The sequence below is a fragment of the Elephas maximus genome, chromosome 19 (genome assembly GCF_024166365.1).
Source record: "Elephas maximus indicus isolate mEleMax1 chromosome 19, mEleMax1 primary haplotype, whole genome shotgun sequence".
Lineage (NCBI taxonomy): Eukaryota > Metazoa > Chordata > Mammalia > Proboscidea > Elephantidae > Elephas > Elephas maximus.
In genome coordinates this window covers 56,032,449-56,055,870 of record NC_064837.1, presented here as the reverse complement: position 1 = coordinate 56,055,870, position 23,422 = coordinate 56,032,449, and the positions used below count along the sequence as shown (strand labels likewise).

The window sequence follows — 23,422 nt, the reverse complement described above, 5'->3', positions numbered from 1 at the left end:
CCCTTTTCTTTTTTTTTGGCTGAAATTTAAAAATTTTCCTCCTTTGAACCCAAGTGCAAAGTAGTAGACAAATCATAATCCTTAATTACACCCATTTTCAGCCCCCTTAAATTCATTTATTTAGCTTTTGAATTATAAAAGCACCTGGGTACCCATAGCCCAAAACAAAGAGCTAAATCCTGCTTTGAAACTGACCTACATCTAAGCACTCACTAATCCCATCCCTCTACCTCAAATGACTGTTACCCTGAATCCTATGTTTATTATTAGCTTTCCTTTTTACAAGGAAAACCCAGTAGAAGTGAGGCTTTTGCTACCAGAGGTCCAAGTGATGTGTTACCCATATACTCTTACTTCATTGAGTTGATCTTTTACAGCAAGTGTATTGTTAATAGTAGCTTTGGGGGTCTTAATTTTTTCACTTTATATTATATGACTAATACAAGGTTGCTGGAATTCTTTTGCATTGGCTGCATTATAATATTCTTCTGTGTTAATTATACCACAGTTTGTTTATACCTCTCCTGTTGATGTCAGCTTGGGTTGTTTCCTACTGATGTATTTTAAAGCAAGTTCCAGACATCATATCATATCAGTCCTACATACATCTCCAGAATATGAACCTCTTCTTACACGATTACAGTGTCGTTATCATTTTTATAAAAACTCAAAATTCCTTGATGCCCTCTAATAACCGTTCCATATTTAAACTGCCGGTTGACTTAAGGTCTTTTTTTTTTTTTTAAATAACATTTGGTGTGTTTGAAATAAATCTAAACAGTGTCCATACATGACATGCCACACTTGGTTTTACTTCTCGAGTCCCTTAATCTAGTATACTGTCCCCTCCCACCACTTTTTTTTCCATTTTTTCTTTCTGCTTACTGAAGAAATCCAGTGTTTCCTCCCACGCAATGCCTCACACTTGGGATTTGTCTGTTTACTTCCTCACGGTGTTTAATTTTTTTCTAAAGGCGTGATTAGATTCACAGTATACTGAGTGCCCATATCCTGCCACATCGAAGAATCATGATGTCTGGTGGTTCTACCTTTAGAAATGCTAAGATAGATGAGTAGCTTCAGGTGGTGACCTCTGCTGACCCCCTCCATTGTAAAGTTCCCTGTTAACCTCTCATACATTGATGATCTTACCTGAATTAAGGATCTTCTGGGAGGTTATAATATGATGGTTTTAATTCTGTCATTTCTTTCTGTGTTTATTGATTGGACTTCTGTGAAGAATTTTGTGTCATTAACTAAGGTTATTTTTAATACCCTAAAATATAGTTTGAGCAGGAATGGTAGAATAAATGCTTAATTTTTTCCCTTTAATTGTTAACGGTCAGAGTCAGGAGTTGGTGCCCTGGTTATCTTCAGTAGTGAATTAGGAGTTGTGGGGTTTTGGGGAGGGCGAGGCAGCATGGCTTTCTCTTTTTTTAAGTGATCAGTTTGAGCCCATGGATCATATGTTCATATGTTTAATTTGGTTCAGTCAGTTGCAATTATCATTCATTTTGCTTATATTTACCAGTGGGAGCCCTTTTATTTTCGCTTTTGTGTGCTTTTGCCATGACCTCCATAGTCTTCGATAGCTTCTTTTCCTTTTAGGAGAATAACGTGTCTGAGGCTTGTCTTACACGTTTATTACCCCAGACCTGGAATCACTCATTCCTCTAAGAAGCATTGGTTCCTGTTAGTAGGAAATGGTATTTAAAGACCACAGTCTGGGTCCGGGAGTGCTTATTGCTGTTGGACTCACGTTGCCTCTAGGCTTTTTTAGTAGAGTTAGGAAATACATATTTTAAGAAAAAAAAAGATCATGACTTTCAATTGACATTTCAAATTCAGATCGAAGATTATTACTTAATTTCTTTGTTTTTGCACTTATATCTCTTTTCTCTTATACTGGAATCCTTAGTTCCTAACAGCAGTAACTTAATTATGCATTTGCTTTATTCTTTACAGGATATTCATATCCTGATATGGATTAATAATTACTACATGATTATTATGCTGATGAAATGATTTTATATGTAGTAGTGATTTCATAATACCAGTATTACTGCTGGCAGTAAGACTACTAAATGACATTTAAGAGTTGTTTTTTTTTTTTTTTTTTTTTTGGTAACTATCCTTATACTATATTTTCAATAAGGACATAACAGTCAAAAAACTGTTCTAAAGTTATTTGAAATAATTATTTCTTTCTGTATGGTTATATCAACAACTTGTAATATACTTAGGTTCCTTTGTTTTAGTTTGTATTCCATTTTTAGGAATCAAATTTCTAACTTTAATTTTTTTTAAATGCAAAACAGTTACATGATTCCTGTGTCAAAACTATGTAGTAGGTATATTCAGAGTATTTTCACTTCTGTCCCTTTCCTCTCCTAGGTAACCATTTCCTTCCCTTCCCTCATAGGTAGCTGTTTTTATTTGTTTGTAGTTACATACCTAGTTACGTGGTGGGTTTGTTTTTGTTTTTGTAAATAAAACAAAATATGTCCATAAATTTGTATTTTCCTCCCCTTGTTACACAAAAGTTAGCATACTAAAAATACTATCCTGCACTTTTCTTTTTATATATAATCTTTTTTTAAATTGTGCTTTAAGTAAAAGTTTACAATTCTGGTCAGTTTCTCATACAAAAACTTAATACAGATTGTTATGTGGCCCTAGTTACTCTCCTTATAATGTGACAGCACACTCGTCCTCTCCACCCTGTATTTCCTGTGTCCATTCAACCAGCTCCTGTCCCCCTCTGCCTTCTCATCTCACCTCCGGACAGGAGCTGCCCACTTAGTCTCATGTGTCTACTAGAGCTGAGAAGCACGCTCCTCACCAGTATCATTTTATGTCTTATGGTCCAGCCTAATCTTTGCTGAAGAGTTGGCTTCAGGAATGGTTTTAGTTTTGGGCTAATAGAGATTCTGGGGGCTATGTCCTCTGGGGTCCCTCCAGTCTCAGTCAGACCATTAAGTCTGGTCTTTTTACTAGAATTTGAGTTCTGTACCCCACTTTTCTCCTGCTCCAGCTCTCTGTTGTGTTCCCTGTCCAGGCAGTCATTGGTGGTAGCCGGACACCATCTAGTTCTTCTGGTCTCAGGCTGATGGAGTCTCTGGCTCATGTGGCCCTTTCTGTCTCTTTGGCTCATACTTTCCTTGTGTCTTTGGTGTTCCTCATTCTCTTTTGCTTCAGGTGGGTTGGAGCCAATTGATGCATCTTAGATGGCCACTTGCTAGGTTTTAAGACCCCAGATGTCACTCACCAAAGTGGGATGCAGAACATTTTCTTAACAAACTTTGTTATGCCATTGACCTAGATGTCCCCTGAAACCATGGCCCCCAGACTCCCGCCCCTGCCAGCCTGTCCCTCGAAGTGTTTGGTTGTATTCAGGAAACTTCGTAGGTTTTAGTTTAGTCCAGTTGTGCCAACTTCCCCTGTATTGTATGTTGTCCTTCCCTTCACCTAAAATAATTCATTTACTGTCTTGGTAGTGAATACCTCTCTCCCTCCCTCCCCACCCTCATAACCACCAAAGAATGTTTTCTTCTGTGTTTAAACCTTTTCATGAGTTTGTATATAATGGTGGTCTCATACAATATTTGTCCTTTTGCAACCGACTGATTTCACTCAGCAAAATGCCTTCCAGATTCCTCCATGTTATGAGATGTTTCACGGATTCATTGTCTTTCTTTATTGTTGCATAGTATTCCATTGTGTGAATATACCATAATTTGTTTATCCATTCATTTGTTGATGGGCACCTAGGTTGTTTCCATCTTTTTGCTATTGTAAACAGTGCTGCAGTGAACATGGTTGTGCATATATCTATTCATGTGAGGGCTCTTATTTCTCTAGGATATATTCCAAGGAGTGGGATTGCTGGATCATATGGTAGTTCTATTTCTAGCTTTTTAAGGACGTGCCAAATCGGTTTCCAAAGTGGTTGTACCATTTTATATCCCCACCAGCGGTGTATAGGTGTTCCAGTCTCTCCACAACCTCTCCAACATTTTTTTGATTTTGTGTTTTTTTTTTTTTGGATTAATGCTAGCCGTGTTGGGGTGATATGGTATATCATTGTAGTTTTGATTTGCATTTTTCTAATGGCTAATGATTGTGAGCGTTTCCTCATGTATCTGTTTGTTACCTGAATGTCTCCTTTGGTGAAGTGCCTGTTCTTATCCTTTGCCCATTTTTTAATTGGGTTGTCTTGTTGTTGAGGTTTTGCAGTATCTTGTAGATTTTAGAGATTAGACACTGATCAGATTTGTCATAGCCAGAATTTTGTTCCCCATCTTTAGATTGTCTTTTTATTCTTTTGGTGAAGTCTTTCGGTGAGCATAGGTGTTTGATTTTTAGGAGCTCCCATTTACGTAGTTTCTCTTCTAGTGTTTGTGCATTGTTACTAATGTTTTGTATACTGTTTATGTCATTTTTACATTTAATCTTGAAGATCATTTCACATCTCAGTATAATAATTGTCGTAGATCTCTTTTATGGACACATGATATTCCATTGTATCCTCTTTTATTCAACCAGTTCCTCATTGGTGGACATTTTGTTTCTGGCCTTTTGTGATTATAAATAATGCTGCAGTAAATAGCTCCGTAGAAAAGTAATTTAGTATTTTTTGCCAGTGTGTTTTGGAATAGATTTCTAGGTGTAGATTACTAGGTTCAGGGTAAGTGCATATGTAAGTTTTGTAGATATTGTCAATTCCCTTTTATTCGTGTTGAATCGTTTTGCATTCCCACCAGTGATGTGTGGGAGTACTTGTTAACGCACTGCCTCTCCACTTGAGTGTATTGTCAGACTTGGATTTTTGCCAGTCTTATGACTGAGTGGTTTCTTCATATAGTTTTACTTTGCATTTTTTTTTTTTAGTTTGAATGAAATGAGCGTATTTCCATATGTTTAAAGACCATTTTCACTTTTTTTGTATCTGTGTGACTGTCCATATATTTTCTATCAGGTTTTTGGTTTTTTTTTCCTGCATAAAAAAAAATAGAAGCTCATTATACGTTATGAATAGCCTTTGTAATATAATGTCAGTCACTTTTTAATTTAGGTGATTGATTTAAAGAGTATCTTATTAGTGGCAAAAATGATAGAAGTTGTCTCTTAATTTCTGAGTTACTGTGGAAAAATTTAGGCTTTCAGTTTATAGTAGTGTTGTTTAAATATACTTTTAGTAAGTATGCTTCCTGTAGTAGCAGTACATTCTCCTTACAAGATGGCAGTATTTTTAGGTGTTAGCATTTAGTTAATTTGGAAGCACAGAATTTAGATAGAAAATCTTAAAGGTAAATAAATCTGTTTAATTCTGTTTCTAGTACTGTTTGAATACTTTTGAAAAGTGAGATTATAAACTCTTCAGATGTTTGAGATCTTATCTCAGCAGAACCACTTCTGCACTATCTCGTGCACCCTAAGTTTTGTGAGCTAGTTGGTCACTTTGTTATTCTTCAGCTGTAGGGTATCTGAAAGGTTGTCTGCCTTGTCTGTGGACTAAAGTGATAAGAGTCAGTGAGTTCATTGACTAGAACTCTTAAAAAAGTAACTCATAGGATGTTGCTAGCAAATTTCTTTTCATACATTGCATTACTCATACATAAGCAGCTATTTTTTAAAATCTAGCTTTGTGATGAAATCCTGAAATGGTTAAACGTCTCTTCTGACAATTAGTTGTTTTCAGTGTAATTTCCAATGTAAAAATCAGGTATTCTATTTTTCTAGAAGAACCTAACAAGACAAGTGACAGCAGTAACACTAGTGCTCCCACTACCTCCATCCAGCCTAATCTGGAGAACAGTAACAGCAGCAGTGAACTCAGTTCTTCCCAGAGGGACTCTGCTAAGGCAGCTGATGATCCTGAAAACGGAGAAAGAGAATCCCATACACCTGTCTCTATTCAAGAAGAGATAGGTAAGAATACACTTCATACATTAAAGGGAGTTTTTTTTTTCAACTTTTTTTGATGTAATTTTTTTTTTTTTTAATTAAAAGTTTGGTGGGGGTGGGAAGAATTGGATTTTCTTTCTTCTTTTTTTTTTTTTTTAATAGAGTTAGCACTCACACTCATTGTTTTTGTTTAAATAAATACAAAACACACGGAAGAAAAAAATACAAGTCCCTTTTTATATATCCCCCCAAAGGTAACCATCATCAGCAGTTTAGTGTGCAAGATTTAGATCTTTCTCCGTGCAGTTACCTTCACGTATGTGCATTTACAAAAAAGCTTTTTTTTGTTTTTTACATAAATGGGATCATTCTGCATGTATTGTTCTGCATCTTACTTTTTTCAGTCCGTAATGTATGTAGGAGATGTTTTTCATGTTATAAAGTGAATCCATTCTTTTTAACTGCTGCATGGTATTCCACAGTATGGCTGAACCATAATACATGGACTATTTCTGTTAATGAACATTTAGGCTGTTAACAGTTTTTTCATAGTAATGCTTTTTAACATCCTCAACATGTATCTTTGTGTACTTGTGCAAGTATTTCTGGCAGGATAGAAACAGGAAGTGGAATTGCGGGGTCAAATGGTAGGTGCATTTTAAAATATTGATGGCTCCTGCCGAATTGTACATCAAACAAGATTTATACTAATAATTTACACACTTAACTACTTTTCCATACTGTCACTTAAATTCAGCATTATCAATCTCTTACATATTTGTGAATGGTAAAAAGTATTTGATTTAAAATTTTGCTCTTCCTGCCTACTAAAGTGGTCAAGCTGCTTTTCACATGTTAGAACTTTCTGTGAACTACTTATATCTTTTGCCTATTTTCTTCTGCTGAGTTTTGGTATTTTTTGTAATAAATTGTAGGCATACTTTATGCACTATGGCCATTAATCTTTGATTTTCACATATATACCTTTTTCATATAGTCATTGCTTTTTTAACTTTTTATATGTTGTAGAGTTTTTATATAGTTAAATTATCAATCTTTTCCTTTAGAGTTTCTAGATTTTGTGTCTTACTGAGGAAGACTATCTACATCCCAAGAATATAAATATATTTTATTGTAATTTCTCATAAGACTTACATAACTTATTTTTAATCCACCTGGGGTGTAATTTTGTGTATGGTGTGAGGTAGAAATCTGTTTTAATTAGGACTTCTTCTATTGCAATCGACCAAACCAGCTTAAAGTAGCTTAAGTGAAAAGGGAATTTGTCACTAGCTCATGCAATTGGGCTGTCTAAGCCATCAGCAGACATAACTGGACCCAGGTATCAAAACTCTTTCTGTCTTCCTCTCTTTCTCTCTTACCTTTTGGGTCTGCATATGTTTGTATATTAACTTAATTCTCCCCTGATACAGACAGGCTTTTTCCAAGTAGCAGGGAAGATGGCATCAGCTGTTTGTATTCATATCTTTCCAAGGTCTGTGACCCAAAGGCAAGGCCCCTATTCTGCTCCAAATCAAAAGTCCCTGAGGAAGGAATTTGAGTGGCCTATCTTGGATCATATTGTTCCCACCCCTGTGGCCAGGGCAGGCAAGGTATTATGATTGATGGCTCCAGCAAAAGTATATGATTGGAGTGGGGTAGGAATGGTTTTCTAAAAAAAAGAGGGACTCTGCAAAGACAGAAAGCAGTAAACATCCACAGTTCCACCCTTTGGTAGCTCAGCACATAAATGTGTACTCAACATTTGTTTCCATACAATTCATGTTTTTGCCTAACATGATGCAAAGATCTCACCCACAACTGAAGACTTTTCCAAAAACCTCTTTCCCCAGATTACATATGGTAATTATATTTAGAGGCAAATCTAGGATTTTTTAATGTTGTACATTCATCACTCTTGGTAATATCCAGATGTGGCTCATCTTGATTTCACAGTCCATGAGCCAAAGTATAAATTTAACCACCTGTGACAGCTATCATCCTGGTTTGGCAGTGGAGGATGTTCTTTGATCAGTCTGGCTGCCACTGGTTGGAGAATGACCATAGATGAGAGGGGAGAAGGGCATGGGAGGAGTCCCCTGTGGAGGCCATTCTGTGTTAGCAGCCTCGTTCCTGCTAGCTGTTGTTGGGAAGGAGTCCTTAGGGATTGCTGTAGGATTAAACAAGCAGACATCCCAGTTCAGCAGGTTTGGCATTTCTTTGGCAATTGGACCCCCATAGCTTCCTAGGTACCCAGCTAGTACCTCATATCTGGAAACATGGGTTAGTGTCCTTGAAGATAAGCCCCCTCCACCCTGCAGCATGACGGCTTAGCAGGCCAAAAGCCCTAGCCCTGCTTGAATAGGGTTTGCCTAGGCTTCTGCCTCCTGTTATCATTAAACAGTGAGCTACAGGGGCTGAGGTAAAGCAGGTCTGTACTCCGCCTCCAGGCTGCATTGCACTCCTTATAACAGGAGGAATTACAGCCTTTGGCAGAGGGTGTTCTTAAGGACCTGTACTCTCAGCCTTGTTCTCTTTCTCTGCCCCCTTCAAGTCTTATTCCCTGGGGATGCATTTTCTGCCTCCTTATCTTATTTGCATTAAACTTAAAAACCAAACTAGTTGCCATCGAGTCAGTTCCGACTCATGGTGACCCCATGTGTGTCAGAGTAGAACTACAATCCATAGGGTTTTTAATGGGTGATTTTTCAGAAGTAGATCACCAGGCCTTTCTTCTGAGATACCTCTGGGTGGACTCTAACCACCAACCTTTCAGTTAGCAGTTTATGCACCACTCAAGGCTCCAGATTTACCAAGTGGCAAAGGATTAACTCTCAGCAGTATTGGATTGTTGTCTCTAATCAAGGGTTGTCTTTTAAAACGCTCTGTGCCACTCCCTTTCTGCCCTTAGGAAGTCCAGCCTAGTCCAAAAGATGCCTCTTATGTCTTTATTGTGGGACTTTATCGACGGTCCCAAGAAGTAGCCACCAGAGATCAACATCCTGGCATTTTACCACGCTTGGTCTGTCTAAACCTCCAGCATGGGTAGACTCATGGTCTGTGTCCCAAGGGAAAATTGTTGATACTCTGACCAGCTGCTTTGCAGTGTGTTAAACATTCAAGGTTACTGGCTTCACAGTGTGGCAAGATATACTCAGTTCTCCCACCCCATCTTGAATTAATCAGTGCCATATTTTGGGGACAAAATCTTAAAACACTTTACTGGATTATTTAGAATTTATTGATTGCAAGTGTCAAAAGTCCATCTCAAACTTGCTTAAAACAGAAAGGAAATTGTATTGGCTGATACAATTGGGAACTTCAGAGGTGGTTACAGCCTTAGATACATTATTGGATTCAGGAAACCAAATGAGTTTATCCACATTTCTCTCTCACTTCTCCCTCTCACATTTTCTCCATTTTTCTCTCAAGGTGGGAGGGGGTGGTGGTTATTGTCTCCTGATGTTAATGATGTTTTCCACGTTGTGGGAGTAAAAGCAGCCAACCCCTAATTTATACCCTTTCTGCTCACCAATACAAGAAGCAAAGACCCTTTCTTCATTTCCAGATTTTAAAAATTGGGGTAGGATGTGAGTGGCTTGGCCTGCATAGCCAGACCTGGGATGTCATTGTGACCACCCAGTAAAGTGCTGTATCTGGCCAAGCTGGGTCCCATTGCCCATCTCAAAGGGGCGGGATACTTGGTTTGCAGCCCTGTCAGAATCTTATGATTGAAGTGGGGAAAGCATCTCCCTAAAGGAAAGAAAAGGAGGTGTTGAACAGAAAAAATTAACAAATGTGTACTAATGATGTTAACTTTCATTTTTTCCCAAATTAATAGCCGGTTTTCCCAATCCCATTTTTCCTTCTAGTTACTTAAAATTCCATCTATATGAATATACAATAAATTGTTTGTCCTTTCTTTCACCAGTGCCATACTGTCTTTAAAAAGCATATAGATTAAGAAAAGAAAAATCAGGTTTTGTTCAACTGTCTAGCAGAAAATGGACAGTGATATGATACCTTCAGAATGTATAGAAATATTTAGTCAAATTGAGATTCATGGGTATATAGAGCAGAAATTGCTCCCGGGTAGTTAAATCTGTCATTTTAAAAAATTAAATGACTACGAAACATGAGAGATCTTTAGCAGACTAAAAAACTAATTGATTTTTATATTAATAAGCAAACAGACAATAATCTAGATTCCTTAGAAAACTCATTTGGCATTTATGTTTATAAGATCAAGTCTATTAGGTACTTAAACAAAATTTCAGTAGAAATCTTTCTAAAGTGAATTCCCTTTTTATACAAAAATCTATATTGACTGTCTAAGGCAACATTTTGTTAAGGTGTGTTTTGAGTTACTGTCTTTGTTACTTCTGGATTTGTACCCATCCCCTCCATTTTCTAATAGTTGAGCTTTAAACCAGGTAGCCGAACATGTTTCAGTTACCTTTAAAACAATAAATGACTCACAGTAACGTTCTGACATACTCTCTTTGAAGTAAAACACTCAAGAATTAATGGCATTTGCTTTGGCTATTCAAGGCCTTTTTTTCCTTTTAATTTTCTGGATCTCAGATGTGCACTGGATATGAGTTTTGGATGAATGGGGTGGTATTGTTTATGATTTACTTACCTTCAGCAATTACTTTGTGCCTTTTTCATTTGGAAATAGGTGATTACAAATCAGAGAAGTCTAATGGCGAAAGAAGTGAGTCTCCTGGAGCTGGGAGAGGTGGATCTGGTTCTACTCGAATTATCACCAGATTACGGAATCCAGATAGCAAACTGAGTCAGCTGAAAAGCCAGCAGGTGGCAGCTGCAGCCCATGAAGCAAATAAATTATTTAAGGAAGGCAAAGAGGTGTGTTTTTCCTATTATTTAAGGAAGGCAAAAGGTGTGGTCTTTCTGTTTAAAAAAAAAAAAAAAAGTCTCTGAAATGTGAAATAATTTTAAAAACAGGTGGGAAGTGTGTAGACCTACTTTTGAATTGTATTTTCCCCACTTTCAAGAGCATAGTAGGTAACAAGATTAAAATTTAGGTTTATATTATAGGTATAGTTATGCACTCAAATTTCAATCCACGCATAGAAATGCTGTGAGTGGTATACTTTCTTACTACATGATCAGTTTTATTGTATACAATTCTAAAGAAATAGAGCCTTCTTTCTCATATATGCTAATGAGTGGGCTGTTTGTTGGTTTTCTGAAAGAGCTGTAGATGATTTAATGTGCAGTTCCAGCTATTGTCACGTCAGTTAACCTGCAGCTGAAGGGTGGAGCTTCCAGTGTATAGAACAGCACTTCATCTCAGCTCTGACCATGGACAGCAGGACTGCAGCTACAGCTCAGTGTCTCTGCCCTCCAGCTAACCATGGTGGCTGAACTATGGCTACAACTATTGTCTCCCAGCCTTGAGGATTATTTGCAGGGTAGATATGCAAGAATATACAGTGCTCTTTCAAAAAAAAAAAAAAAAAAAAGCCACAGGAGTTACTTTAAAGCAGTGATTTTCAAACTTCTTTTTGACAGTGATCCTCAGTGAGAAATAACATTTTTCATAGCAACACAGTGCATACATTCAAAAGTTGCCTGAAATACTGTTCCACCTTACTGTGTGGGCAGCACTCCATTTTCTTGCCTAGTCTAGTCTATTGTATTATACTTCATTTTTTGAAAAGCTGATTAAGACCCACTGCTGCCTTGAAGAAGCCCCAGCGGTACAGTGGTCAAGAGCTCAGCTGCTAACCAAAAGGTCAGCAGTTTGAATTCACCAGCCACTCCTTGGAAACCCTAATCTGTCCTATAGGGTCGTTACGAGGTAGAATCGACAGCAATGGGTATTGACTTCATAGTCCGCTAAAGGGTTGGGATCACCTGTTTGAAAACATTGTTTTAAAGTATCCATAGGCTCTTGCACTAAAGCTGGAATGATAGAAGGAGAAGAAAAGGTATTTTTAGGAATATATTTTTGGGGGGATAGTATATGCGATACCCTCCCTTTTCCCTAAAATACATGTTATAAGTTTGAAATAATGATAAGTGAATGATTTGCACATAGCTTCATGTGTATATTTGAGATATATGAAAGTGCTTAATAGTGCCTGACATATAAATGTTAGTTTTTTTTCTTTTTGCAGGCATATCTTGCCTGCTTAATTGTAACAATTAGCCATTAAACTTCAGAAGTTCAGTCATAAGATATATCTTATAGACTTTAGTTGGAATGCATTGTTAATTCAAATTGTTGAAAGACATTTACATCTTTGATATAAATAATAGAGTGTTTTTATTTTCTTTGTCAGGTTCTGGTAGTTAACTCTCAAGGAGAAATTTCACGACTTAGCACCAAAAAGGAAGTGGTCATGAAAGGAAATATCAATAATTATTTTAAATTGGGTCAAGAAGGGAAGTATCGTGTCTATCACAATCAGTACTCTACCAATTCATTTGCTTTGAATAAGCACCAGCACAGAGAAGATCATGATAAGAGAAGGCATCTTGCACATAAATTCTGTCTGACTCCAGCAGGAGAGTTCAAATGGAACGGTTCTGTCCATGGGTCCAAAGTTCTTACCATATCTACTCTGAGACTGACTATCACCCAACTAGAAAACAACATCCCTTCATCCTTTCTTCATCCTAATTGGGCATCACACAGGTAAAAGAGACTAAGGTTAATTTACTTCTATTAAGCATACTAAATATTTATAAAGTGCTTATTGCAAGAGTGTACTTTAAAATGTCAGTGCCAATAAATTGAATGAACGCAGTCAGTTTGGTCAACAGAACAGTAGGAAGTTAGAGGCATGTATGTATTAACCAGCACCAGCATTTGGGAGATTTCTAGGAAGCATTCTTGGTCTCTGGAATCAAGCAGAGGCCGGACAGAGTTCCGGAACATTGTAGAAGGTTTAAGGAGTTGGAGGTTTAAATGACCTCTGGGATTCCTTCACCTAGAAATACATGCATTATAAGATGGAGTCATCATAAATTACAACTGTTGTGCTTTTAACTTCGGATCAACTAAGTGAAACCGTTGTTCTGTTGCTCTGATCCACAGGGCCAACTGGATCAAGGCAGTCCAGATGTGCAGCAAACCCAGAGAATTCGCGTTAGCTTTAGCCATTTTGGAGTGTGCAGTTAAACCAGTTGTGATGCTGCCAATATGGCGGGAATCTTTGGGACACACCAGGTGAGCTCTGAGCCTTGTAAAAGATGACTATTGGGTTTCTTCTGGAAATATTAATTACTGATAAAAGTTAATGTATGTGAGATGCCGTATTAAAAACTTAACCCTTGTTGGCCTCATTCTCCTCCTCTATAAGATGTAAACATTGATGAAAATTAGCACTTCATGAAGATCAAATGAGATCAGTTTTGTGAAAATTAAAAAATATTTTCTAAAGTAAAAAAAATTTTTTTACTGAATAAAAAGAGCACTCCCATTTTTTGAATGTCTGTTCTTGAATATTCCAGGTTGTGTGCTAGGCATCTGGTTTACATTCTTTTTTAGAATTGAGTGTCTGGCCGCGACTCTAGTTGAGTGTCTCACTTGACACTTGGGTTCAACTCCCAAGTGGACCGAGAGCTGTGGGACTAAAGTAGATGGTTAAGAGAAAAATTTTGTGACTTGAATCTACTTTTTAGCCCTGGTGGATTTGTTTTAGTCTTTAAAAAGTTATTAAGAACCCAGAAATGGAAAAAAAAGAAAAAAGTTAATACAAACCTAATATAAGCTTATGATAAAACTTTCAAAAATTATTCAAAGCTATAAAGGAAAGAGTAAGAGTCATTCTACCTTCTCTGCCCCTCTACAGGGTCGGTTGCAAAGGTATAACCTTGTACTGTTTTTTTATATAAATATATTTTACATTTTTTTATATCTGTGTTGTACTTTATAATAAAGAGATTTTTAGGAAAAGCAACTTGCCCTGCTAAGTAACAAGCCTTCTTTAAGGCTATAATAATATCGTGGTGTAGGTGCAAAAATAAATAGATCAGTGGTAAGAATCCAGAAAAGCCCAACCTATATGTGGATATATGACAGGAGTAGCATTACAAAGAATGAATGAATTATTTATTAAGAGTTGATGGGGAAGTTGGTTATCCATGTTGGTGGCAGATTGTTATTTCCTTCTTTACATTGTACACAAATTGAATTCTGGGTAGATTAAATCCTTAGTATGAAAAGCAAAACTTTAAAACATTTAAGAAAAAAATGTAGGAGATTATGACCCTGGAGTAAAGGAAGTTCTTCCTTTTTTTCTACCTCCCAAGAAGTATATAAGGCAGGCATTATTGCTTCCATTTGTATAGTATATATCAGACGAGAATGAGTGAGTGTGTGTGTATGTGTGCACACACTGTAAATGACTTTTTTTAAAAAATGTTTATTATGTAATATGGGATCATGTATAAGATTGTGTGTAATGTATATTATAATGGGTGATAATAAAATGAATACCTGTGAATTCACCACCCAACTTAAAAATAGGAATATTACCATAATTATTGCTACTGTTTTCCTCTCATATTACCTTTCCTCTCATGTGAACTAAACACAGTTGTTCAGTTTGTGGTTTATCATCCTTTTCTTTTTACTGTGTAGTTTTGTCACATATGTATATACAGTAAATACTGGTTTTTTTTTTTCTGTTGTTGTTTGCTTTTGAGCTTTATAATAATGTATCATTTTAAAAGACTAAGTCATAAACTGGTTGAAGGTATTTTTAGTATTTTAATGGAATGGTATAATCATCAAAAAAAGGGCTGGGTATCCACAATATATTTAAGAACTTATACAGTCCAAACCACTTAGTAGGGGGAAAAAAAACCCAAAATATACATAATTCACAGAAGAGGAGACATGAATAGCCAAGAAATGTGAAAAGATGCTTAGCCTCCCTGGTCATCTGGGAAATACACATGAAAACCAGGGACTATTGTTTCATAGTCATCAGATTGGCAAAAATGTGACATGATAGGAACAGAGAACTCTGATACATTGCTGATAAGAGTAATTAGCATAATTGTTAGAACACCATTTTACAGAAATTTGGTAAAAACAAAGTTGAAAATGCAATCCTACCAATAACTAAATTCCTTAGAGCAACTCTTAAACGTGTATACAAGGAGGCATGTAGAATGTAATATTGTTCCATAATGATGAAATTTGGAAACAATCCTTAAATGTCCATCATCAGGTGTATTTAAATTATGGTATATTCCTGCAAGGGACTGCTTATAAGCAGCAAAAAGCAAACTAGACCCACAAGTGTCAGCAAGATTCAACCTCATAAAGTAGGGTGAGAAAACAAGCAGTAAAAGGATACGTGTAGTATGATACCCTTTATATAAAATGTAACATGTATGCTAACGTAATATTACAGTATTGTTTAGGATTATAGACTGTTGTGGTAAAAGTTTAAAGAAATTCAAGTGCTTTATGTTTGAAACTTACATACACGCCTCTAAATAAATAACCAGTTGTCCAAGAAGAAGCATAATGGAATGTAGGAAACATTTTGAACTGAGTGTTTATGAAAATACTGCATACATTTGTGGGATGTATCTAAAGAGCACCTCATGAAAATTGATAGCCTTCAGTCTTAGAAAAGAAGAAAAACTGCAAATTAAATAGGCATACATCTCAAGAAGTCAGAAAACGAACAGGTAAATCAACCTGGATTAAGAAAATACTAAAGATAAGTGTAGATTTAATGAGATAGAAAACAAACATACCTTAGATACTGTTATAATTTTTTAAATAATATTTTATTGTGTTTTTGGTGAAAAGTAACATAGCAAATTAGGTTCCTATTTAACCATGTTTATACATATTGTTCAGTGACATTGGTTACATTTTCCACAGTGTTATCAACATTCTCGATATTTCCATTCTGGTTGTTCCATTTCCATTAATCTAGCTTTCCTGCCCCATCTTTGTTTTTAGGGTAAATGTTAACTGTTTGGTCTTATATAGATGATTTTTTAAAGGATCACAGTACTCACAGGTGATATTGTTTATGAGCCAATCTGTTATTTAGCTAAAGGATGACCTCTAGGTGTGATCACTACAGAGTTTAAAGGGTATCTCAGGGCGATAGCCTCAGGGGTTCCTCTACTCTCTACCAGTTCAGTAAGTCTGGCCTTTTTTAAGAATTTGAGCTTTGTTCTATGTTTTCTCCCATTCTGTCTGGGACGATCTATTGTGTCCCTGGTCAGAATAGTTAGTAATTGTAGCTGGACACTATCTTGTTTTTTCTGGTCTCCGGGTAGATGAGGCCATGGTTCGTGTAGGCAGTTAGTCCTTTAGAGTAGTTTCTTCTTTGAGTCTTTGGTTTCCTTCTTTCTCTTTTCCTCCAGATGAAGTAGAGACCAATTGTTGTATCTTAGGTGGCTGCTCGCAAGCTTTTAAAACCCCAGATGCAACACCCCAAACTAGGGTGTAGAACATAAACTTTATGGACTGTGTTATGCCAGTTGACTGAGTTGTCCCATGAGACTATGGTTCTAAGCCTTCAAACCCAGTAAACCAACCCCACGAGGTGTTTGTTTATGTCTAGGAAGTGTCCGTAACTGTGCCCCCTATGTGTTTTATTATACACATATATATATGTGTGTATATATATATATATATATGCAACACACACGTACATGTATATACGCACACCTAGATACTATTACAACTGACAAAACCTCTAATGAGATTTTCAAGGAAAAATAAGGAGTAAGCACAAATCACCAATATCAGGAATAAAAAAGAGGACATACCAGCCCGTGTTCCTGATTCTCTTTCACTACACGACATAGTATGCAGGCTTCCTACATCGAGAGAAAGAGGCCCTCGGGGCTCCCCCTTTTGGATGGGGGAAGGGTTAGGAAGTAGGGGCCACACTGGTCTTGGTCATTCGATGGTAGGGCACAGGACACACTGTTTTCTCAGGCAAGAAAATAATTTTTGAGTCCGTTTAACAGGTATCATTGTACTTACCAGTAAGGAGACCACAGGGTTTCATAGATATATTCTTTGTCCGGTTCCGAGAACAAATGATTCTGTTATTTAAACTCTCCAACATAGTAGAAAAGGAAGGATTTCTTCCAGATTATTACTTCTGTTATATGAAACTGTTATGTAACCTGACAGGATAGTTCCTAAATAAGAAAATTGTGGCCCTGTCTATTATTAATATTAATTATTGATCAATAATTAATAGCAAATAGATGTGTATACAAGAAACTTTAGATAAAACATTAGCAAATATATTCAGGAGTAAACTAAGAAATAATATAAATCATGCCTAAATTGGTTTTACCTAGACATGGAAGAATTGTCCAATATTAAAAAAAAAAGCCAAACCCCACTGCCTTCAAGTTGATTCTGACTCATAGTGACCCTATAGGACAGATTAGAGATGCCCCATAGGGTTTCCAAGGAGTGGCTGGTGAATTCCAACTGCTGACCTTTTGGTTAGCAGCTGAGGTCTTAACCACTGTACCACCAGGGCTCCATGCCTAATATTAAAAACCCATTACCATTGTCTCAATTCTGATTCATAGCAGCCCTACAGGACAGAGTAGAACTGCCTCATAGGGTTTCCAAGAAGTGGCTGGTGGATTCCAGCTGCCGACCTTTTGGTTAGCAGCAGAGCTTTTAACTACTGTGCCACCAGGGCTCCACACCCAACATTAGGGGGTTATTAATATCATGCTATTTGAAGACATCAAAAGGGGAAAACTTTCCTAATCTCATTAGATGCTAAGAAGGTATTTGTCTAAGTTCACTATAAATTTCTGCTTAAAGAAAAAAAAAAAAAAGATTAGTTAAGTACAAACCCTGGTGGCATAGTGGTTAAGTGCTATGGCTGCTAACCGAAGAAAGGGTTGGCAGTTCGAATCTGCTAGGCGCTCCTTGGAAACTCTATGAGGCAGTTCTACTCCGTCCTATAGGGTTGCTATGAGTCGGAATCGACTCGACGGCACTGGGTTTGGTTTTGGTTTTTGGTTTTAAGTAGGAATAGTCTCTCTCCTTTTAAAGATGTATTTCAAACCAAACCATCATGCTTTAATGGTGAAACCCTTGAAGCATTCCCATTAATATTTAGGAGGAACAAGACAAAGTTGCCAACTATTGCCGCTATTTAACTTTTCCTAAAAATACTAGCCAGTGCAGGTTGCCAGGATAAATGAAACAAATATTAGCAAGATAATAGACACAATTATTATATGCAGATGATCCAGTTATATACTTAGAAAGGCCAGGAACTTTTTAACTAAAAATCTATTGGAAGCGATAAGAAAATTCAGTAAGGTGGCTGTCATACAGAGCAGTAAGCTTTCATATGTGCAACCAGTGATTATGTAGAAAATGTAATGGGAGTTCGAAGTTACACTAACAAATCGAATGAACACATTTAATTTTGCTTCCTCCTGAGCTCCACCGAAATTACAGCAGAGATTTTTTTAAGGCAAAAATCTGTAGGGTCAGGGGGAACAACAGAGGCTAAAACATCAGTTAACTTGTGGAAGCTGTAATGCAGGTGAGTAAATAGTGACTACCCAAGAAAGTCAAATCCTGAGTCAGTGGAGAGAGCTGAGAATTTATCCAAGTTACACCGCAGAACCCTCCAAAGGCACAGAAGCAGGAAGTACAGAGCAGTCCGCTTCTGATCGTATCTGTGCTGAACGGGCAGTACCTGCTTTACATGGCAGTCTTGCCAGAACCCCTGATTGTGGTGAGCCCGCTGTCTTTGCAGGACTTGCCCATGGCCTCGCCGACTGATTTCGCCAGGAGAGGCCCTTGTAAATTCTCCAGAAAACTAAAGCCAGACTGTGTGAACCAAAGACAAGTTTATATTTTCCTTTGAACCTTCTTTTAATAATGACACTATATAAAGGATAATTTGCATAAATGAAAAAATATGCTTAGATATGTATATTGTATTTTCTAAAGATGCTGTTTCTCTCCTGATTGATTACATTTTAATTCATTTGCATTGTGGTTGGGATTTACCCTCCTTGGGGGGTGGGGAGGCTTAACCAAAATAATGCTAATATTGATCTAGAAAAATTAATGTGCAGTAGCCTGAACGTTCTAAAAAAGGGCATAGGTATTAAAACATATATTGAAGTTACAATAATCAAAACAATTTGTGCTAGAGAAGAAGTAGAGCAGTAGAATAGAAGAGAGAATCCAGAAATAGACCTAAACACTTGTGGGAATTTAGATAATGGTAGCATTGTACCTCAGAGTGGGAGAACATATTCAGGCAAAATATAACCTAGTTCTTGACTCAACAAAAAAAAATTGAGATAGATGAAAATGTTTTAAAAAAAAAAAGAAAACCTAAAATTAAACACATAAAACTTCAATAAGCAAGCATGGATTAATTTATTTGTTTTGTTGTGATACTTTCTTTTTAAACAGATATAAACCCCAGATGCCATAGAGGAAAAAGTGGACACATGTATTTAAAATTCTGTGTGGAAAAATAATATTATAATCAAACTCAAAAGACAGATGACAAACTGAGGAAAAATATTTGCAGGACAAATGGAAAATTTCCTTATTTGACAAAGACCTTTTATAAATGAAAAGGACAAATAGTCCAGTACAAAAAAGACAAAGGATATGAACAGGCATTTTACAGAAAAATTAATATGAAAGGCCAGTAGACATAAAAAATGATTACTTCTCTCATAATTTAAAAAGTGCCAACGCAGTAATATTTTTTACTTCTCAGTTTAGCTAACATTTTGAAAGTTTGATACTACCTCAGTTTAAATGAAGATATGGGAAAGCAGGGTAGCGTCGTGATTGATGGCAGCGTGAAGTGTACAAACCTGAAGATCAGTTTGACGTCAGCAACAGCACCCCACTACTGTGCCTACAAAGGCTGGCCCCACTCACTAGCTCCAAGAGTGTTGATGAATCCATGGGATTTGAGTCAATCACTTAATCCCTGGTGAGAATCCACTTCCCTTCTCCTCCCCCCATCAATTTGTGAGAGACTGTAAACCTTAAGGAGCCCTGGTGGCACAGTGGTTAAGCACTTGGCTGCTTACTGAAAAGTTGACAGTTCAAACCCACCAGCCACTCCGAGGGAGAAAGATGTGGCAATCTGCTTTTGTAAAGATTACAGCCTTGGAAACCCTATGAGGCAGTTCAACTCTGTCATCTAGGGTCCCTGTGAGTCGGAATTGACTCAGTGGCAATGGTTTTATAGTCACAGAGGGAGCCCTGGTGGCGCAGTGGTTAAGAGCTTGGCTGCTAACCAAAAGTTCGGCATTTCAAATCTGCAAGTCACTCCTTGGAAAGTCAGTGGGGCAATTCTACTGTGTCCTGTAAGATCGCTCTGAGTCAGAATTGACTCAGTGACAATGGGTATAGTTACAGAGAAACAAACCTTAAAAATGGAGATAGGTAGGTGGAGAGAGCCCATGAGAGAGTGTGTGTTTGGTTAGGGGATGAAGATAAGAAGAATTTACCCCCCTTTACATCTTACCAGCACCCGCCACAACCCCGAGTTTGCATGATGGCCGTTTATTCTTGCCACATATTTGCACATAAGGAGTTGGCAAGATCTGGGTAGGGTGTGCTCTGTGGGTATCCCCGGGTTCTTAAAGGCAACTCTTCTATCACTAGACCTCTTAGAGACAGGAGGTTCTGTCTTTGTAGGTTTTGGTTAATGTGTCAGTTTATGGGAAATATTCCTGTTCACAAAATTCCGGTGTGATGACCTTAATGTAGAGCCAGGATCCCCTCTCACCACAAGCCTCCCCGTCTCCTTACTGTAGGTGCAATGGTACTCACTACATTGAGCTAGGATCCTTTTCCTTTCTGAGGAGAGAGCATGGCCTGTGCCCTACTGTCTAGTAATTGAAACTGGTGTGGCCCCTCCTTCCCAACCTTTCCTCCTACCCAAAAAAATCTGGGAATAAAATAAAGTATCCTTTAAAAGGGATCTGGTTCAATAAATCATAGTATGTCCATGCAGTGGTATATTATTTAAGTCTTCAAAAAGATCTGGATATTCTGATAGGGAAAGATCTCCTAGTGCGGTTATTCATTGATTAAAATCAGGAATATCCTTTCTGGGTAAATACATAATAGATTATTTAAAAGGGTACATGAATGTTGATAGATGCGTACAATGTTTTAGGAATAAATCATGAGCTAGTATTTCTTATGGGGAGGCATATGGGAAGGACAGCACTTTTGCGTATTTTTGTCATTTGGGGTGGTCTAGAGTGCAGGATTATAACTAACATTTTTCTTCTTGTTTTTTCTAATTTTTAGTATTATATTTTATCTTGTTTTATTTATTTTTCAAAGTTAAAGGTAATTCTTTCCTATTCATGTATTCTTAGGTTACACAGGATGACATCAATCGAAAGAGAAGAAAAAGAGAAAGTTAAAAAAAAAGAGAAAAAACAAGAAGAAGAAGAAACGATGCAACAGGCTACATGGGTGAAATATACATTTCCAGTCAAACATCAGGTAGTTTTTATTATAACCTTTTTAAACAGCAATTTCCAAGATTCTTACTGTGCCAATTCGAATATTTAATAATTCTGTCTTACTTTTGATGCAGTTTTTTAATATAGTTGGAAGGAAGTAAGTCTTTCTGGCAGTTTTATAAACATAAGTTTATTTTAGTAGAATATATGAAAGTTACTAGACTAATTTGCTGAAATTTTTATAAAATTATAAATTTGCGTTAAATTTTGTGTACTAGAAAAGAGTGTTGAGTTCTTTCATAAATCTTTTTTTCTCTACATTAAAAAAATTTCTTTTAATTGTGGTAAAAATACATAGAACAAAACATTTACAATTTCAACATTTCTTATATGTACAGTTAGTGACATTAATTATTGTCATCATGGTTTGCAACCACCACCACCATCACCCTTCACAGTAGCTCAGTACTTCTTAACAATAACTCTCCTTTTCCCCCTTATAAATCTTTGCCTCCCCAGTAAAAATCAAACTGATTGGTAAATTTAATTAGTTTGCTTGGTTTAATGGTCTTGTAAAAATTTATAAAACCACCTGTGCTGTCTAGGCATTGTCATTCTTGTTGTATAATATTTTTATTTCCACCAGGTTTGGAAACAAAAAGGAGAGGAATACAGAGTAACAGGATATGGTGGTTGGAGCTGGATTAGTAAAACTCACGTTTACAGATTTGTTCCTAAATTGCCAGGCAATACTAATGTGAATTACAGAAAGTCATTAGAAGAAAGTAAGTAATTAAAGTCTTTTTTCCTATATAACCATTTTTGATTTGTATTATTTCTTATAATTTTATAGTATGTTGGTCATATTTTGAAGAAAAGCATTTTTCTGAATATTTTTTAATAGAAGATGCAAAATTACTAATGTAGTTTATTAATTATAAACTCTAAAGTTTTTTAAGTTACTTTTATTCACAGGATTTTGATGTTTAAGATCTCAGGTGAAGAAAGATGAAAATGGAACATTTTTGTTTAAAAACAGAAAAGAGGCTTTGGCTACCTACTTGTTGTTCTGAAATTAAGTTCTACTTGACTTCTTGAGGAGTCACGGATCTGGTCATCTTAGCATTGTAGTACTTAGCAACACCAGAAAGGAAGTGTGATATAGGCCTCCGTAACACAGAAATGAGGTATTAACTCAGTTGATAATACTGGCCAACAAACTCTAGTACTAATTTGGAATCAAAGAACTCAAGAGGCATACTGCCCTTTTAAGAGACCATGTAGTTCAAAACTTAGTTACATGAGCAAATTATTTTGTGGGTACCTTAAATGATGTGCTGGGGTTCACCAGATAAGAAGTAATAAAACCCTGGCTAGAAACCCAAGTCTTCCACTGCCCTTTTTGTATTCTACCATGGAATCTCTCTTCTTATCTAAGCAATTTTCAAAAACAGTTCTGTTAGCTATGCAATATAATTTGCTAATTTATGGTGTGGTATGTTCTTTCCTGTGAAGCCTAAGCTAGGAGATTTTACAGTGCCCAATAAGTAGCGTATACATACCTAGCTAAATCATTTGGCTTCCTTGGGAGTGGTTCTGGTAAAACCTGTGCTGGTAGATTTGTGAAATTCTTAATATGTGAAAGTTATCATTGGTTTATCTTTTAACAGGAAAAAATATGTATTTTATAAAACTCAGTAGAAATTGTTTTATTTTTATACCTCCTAAGAGTATCTTTCACAGAGTAGATGTTCAATAAATATTGCTGTTTATTGAATGAAATATTCCATATTCAGTTCTGTTATTAATCTAATTATACCTAAGCTCAATATCCATTACAATAAATTCCAAAGGGGTGTTTCAATTTCTTTTATTACCATTTTGTTATCTCAGATACTGTTCCAGTTATCTGTGTAGGACTTTTACTTAATTGCCTGATCTGGTTTGACCTGTGTAAAAAAACCCAGATCCTCAATATGCAAAATATTTAGGTTTTTGTAGACTTATATGAGCTTTCCTCAGCATCTACTCTGTTCTATAGGGTCGC

The 23,422-nt window shown here is 36.6% G+C and overlaps 1 protein-coding gene across 16 annotated transcripts in view; it reads left to right on the top strand.

Moving 5' to 3' along the window:
- Nucleotides 1-23,422, top strand: part of BPTF (bromodomain PHD finger transcription factor) — a 148,464-nt gene that overhangs the window by 63,254 nt on the left and 61,788 nt on the right. For 10 of the 16 annotated variants that reach the window (XM_049858679.1, XM_049858673.1, XM_049858676.1 and 7 more), the window contains 6 exons: nucleotides 5,743-5,931; nucleotides 10,589-10,776; nucleotides 12,219-12,574; nucleotides 12,977-13,108; nucleotides 21,286-21,415; nucleotides 22,022-22,160. In XM_049858679.1, coding sequence (XP_049714636.1) covers nucleotides 5,743-5,931; nucleotides 10,589-10,776; nucleotides 12,219-12,574; nucleotides 12,977-13,108; nucleotides 21,286-21,415; nucleotides 22,022-22,160 — 1,134 coding nt within the window. The remainder of the gene's footprint in view (nucleotides 1-5,742; nucleotides 5,932-10,588; nucleotides 10,777-12,218; nucleotides 12,575-12,976; nucleotides 13,109-21,285; nucleotides 21,416-22,021; nucleotides 22,161-23,422) is intronic. The other 6 variants (XM_049858682.1, XM_049858680.1, XM_049858685.1 and 3 more) reach the window with 2 other exon arrangements.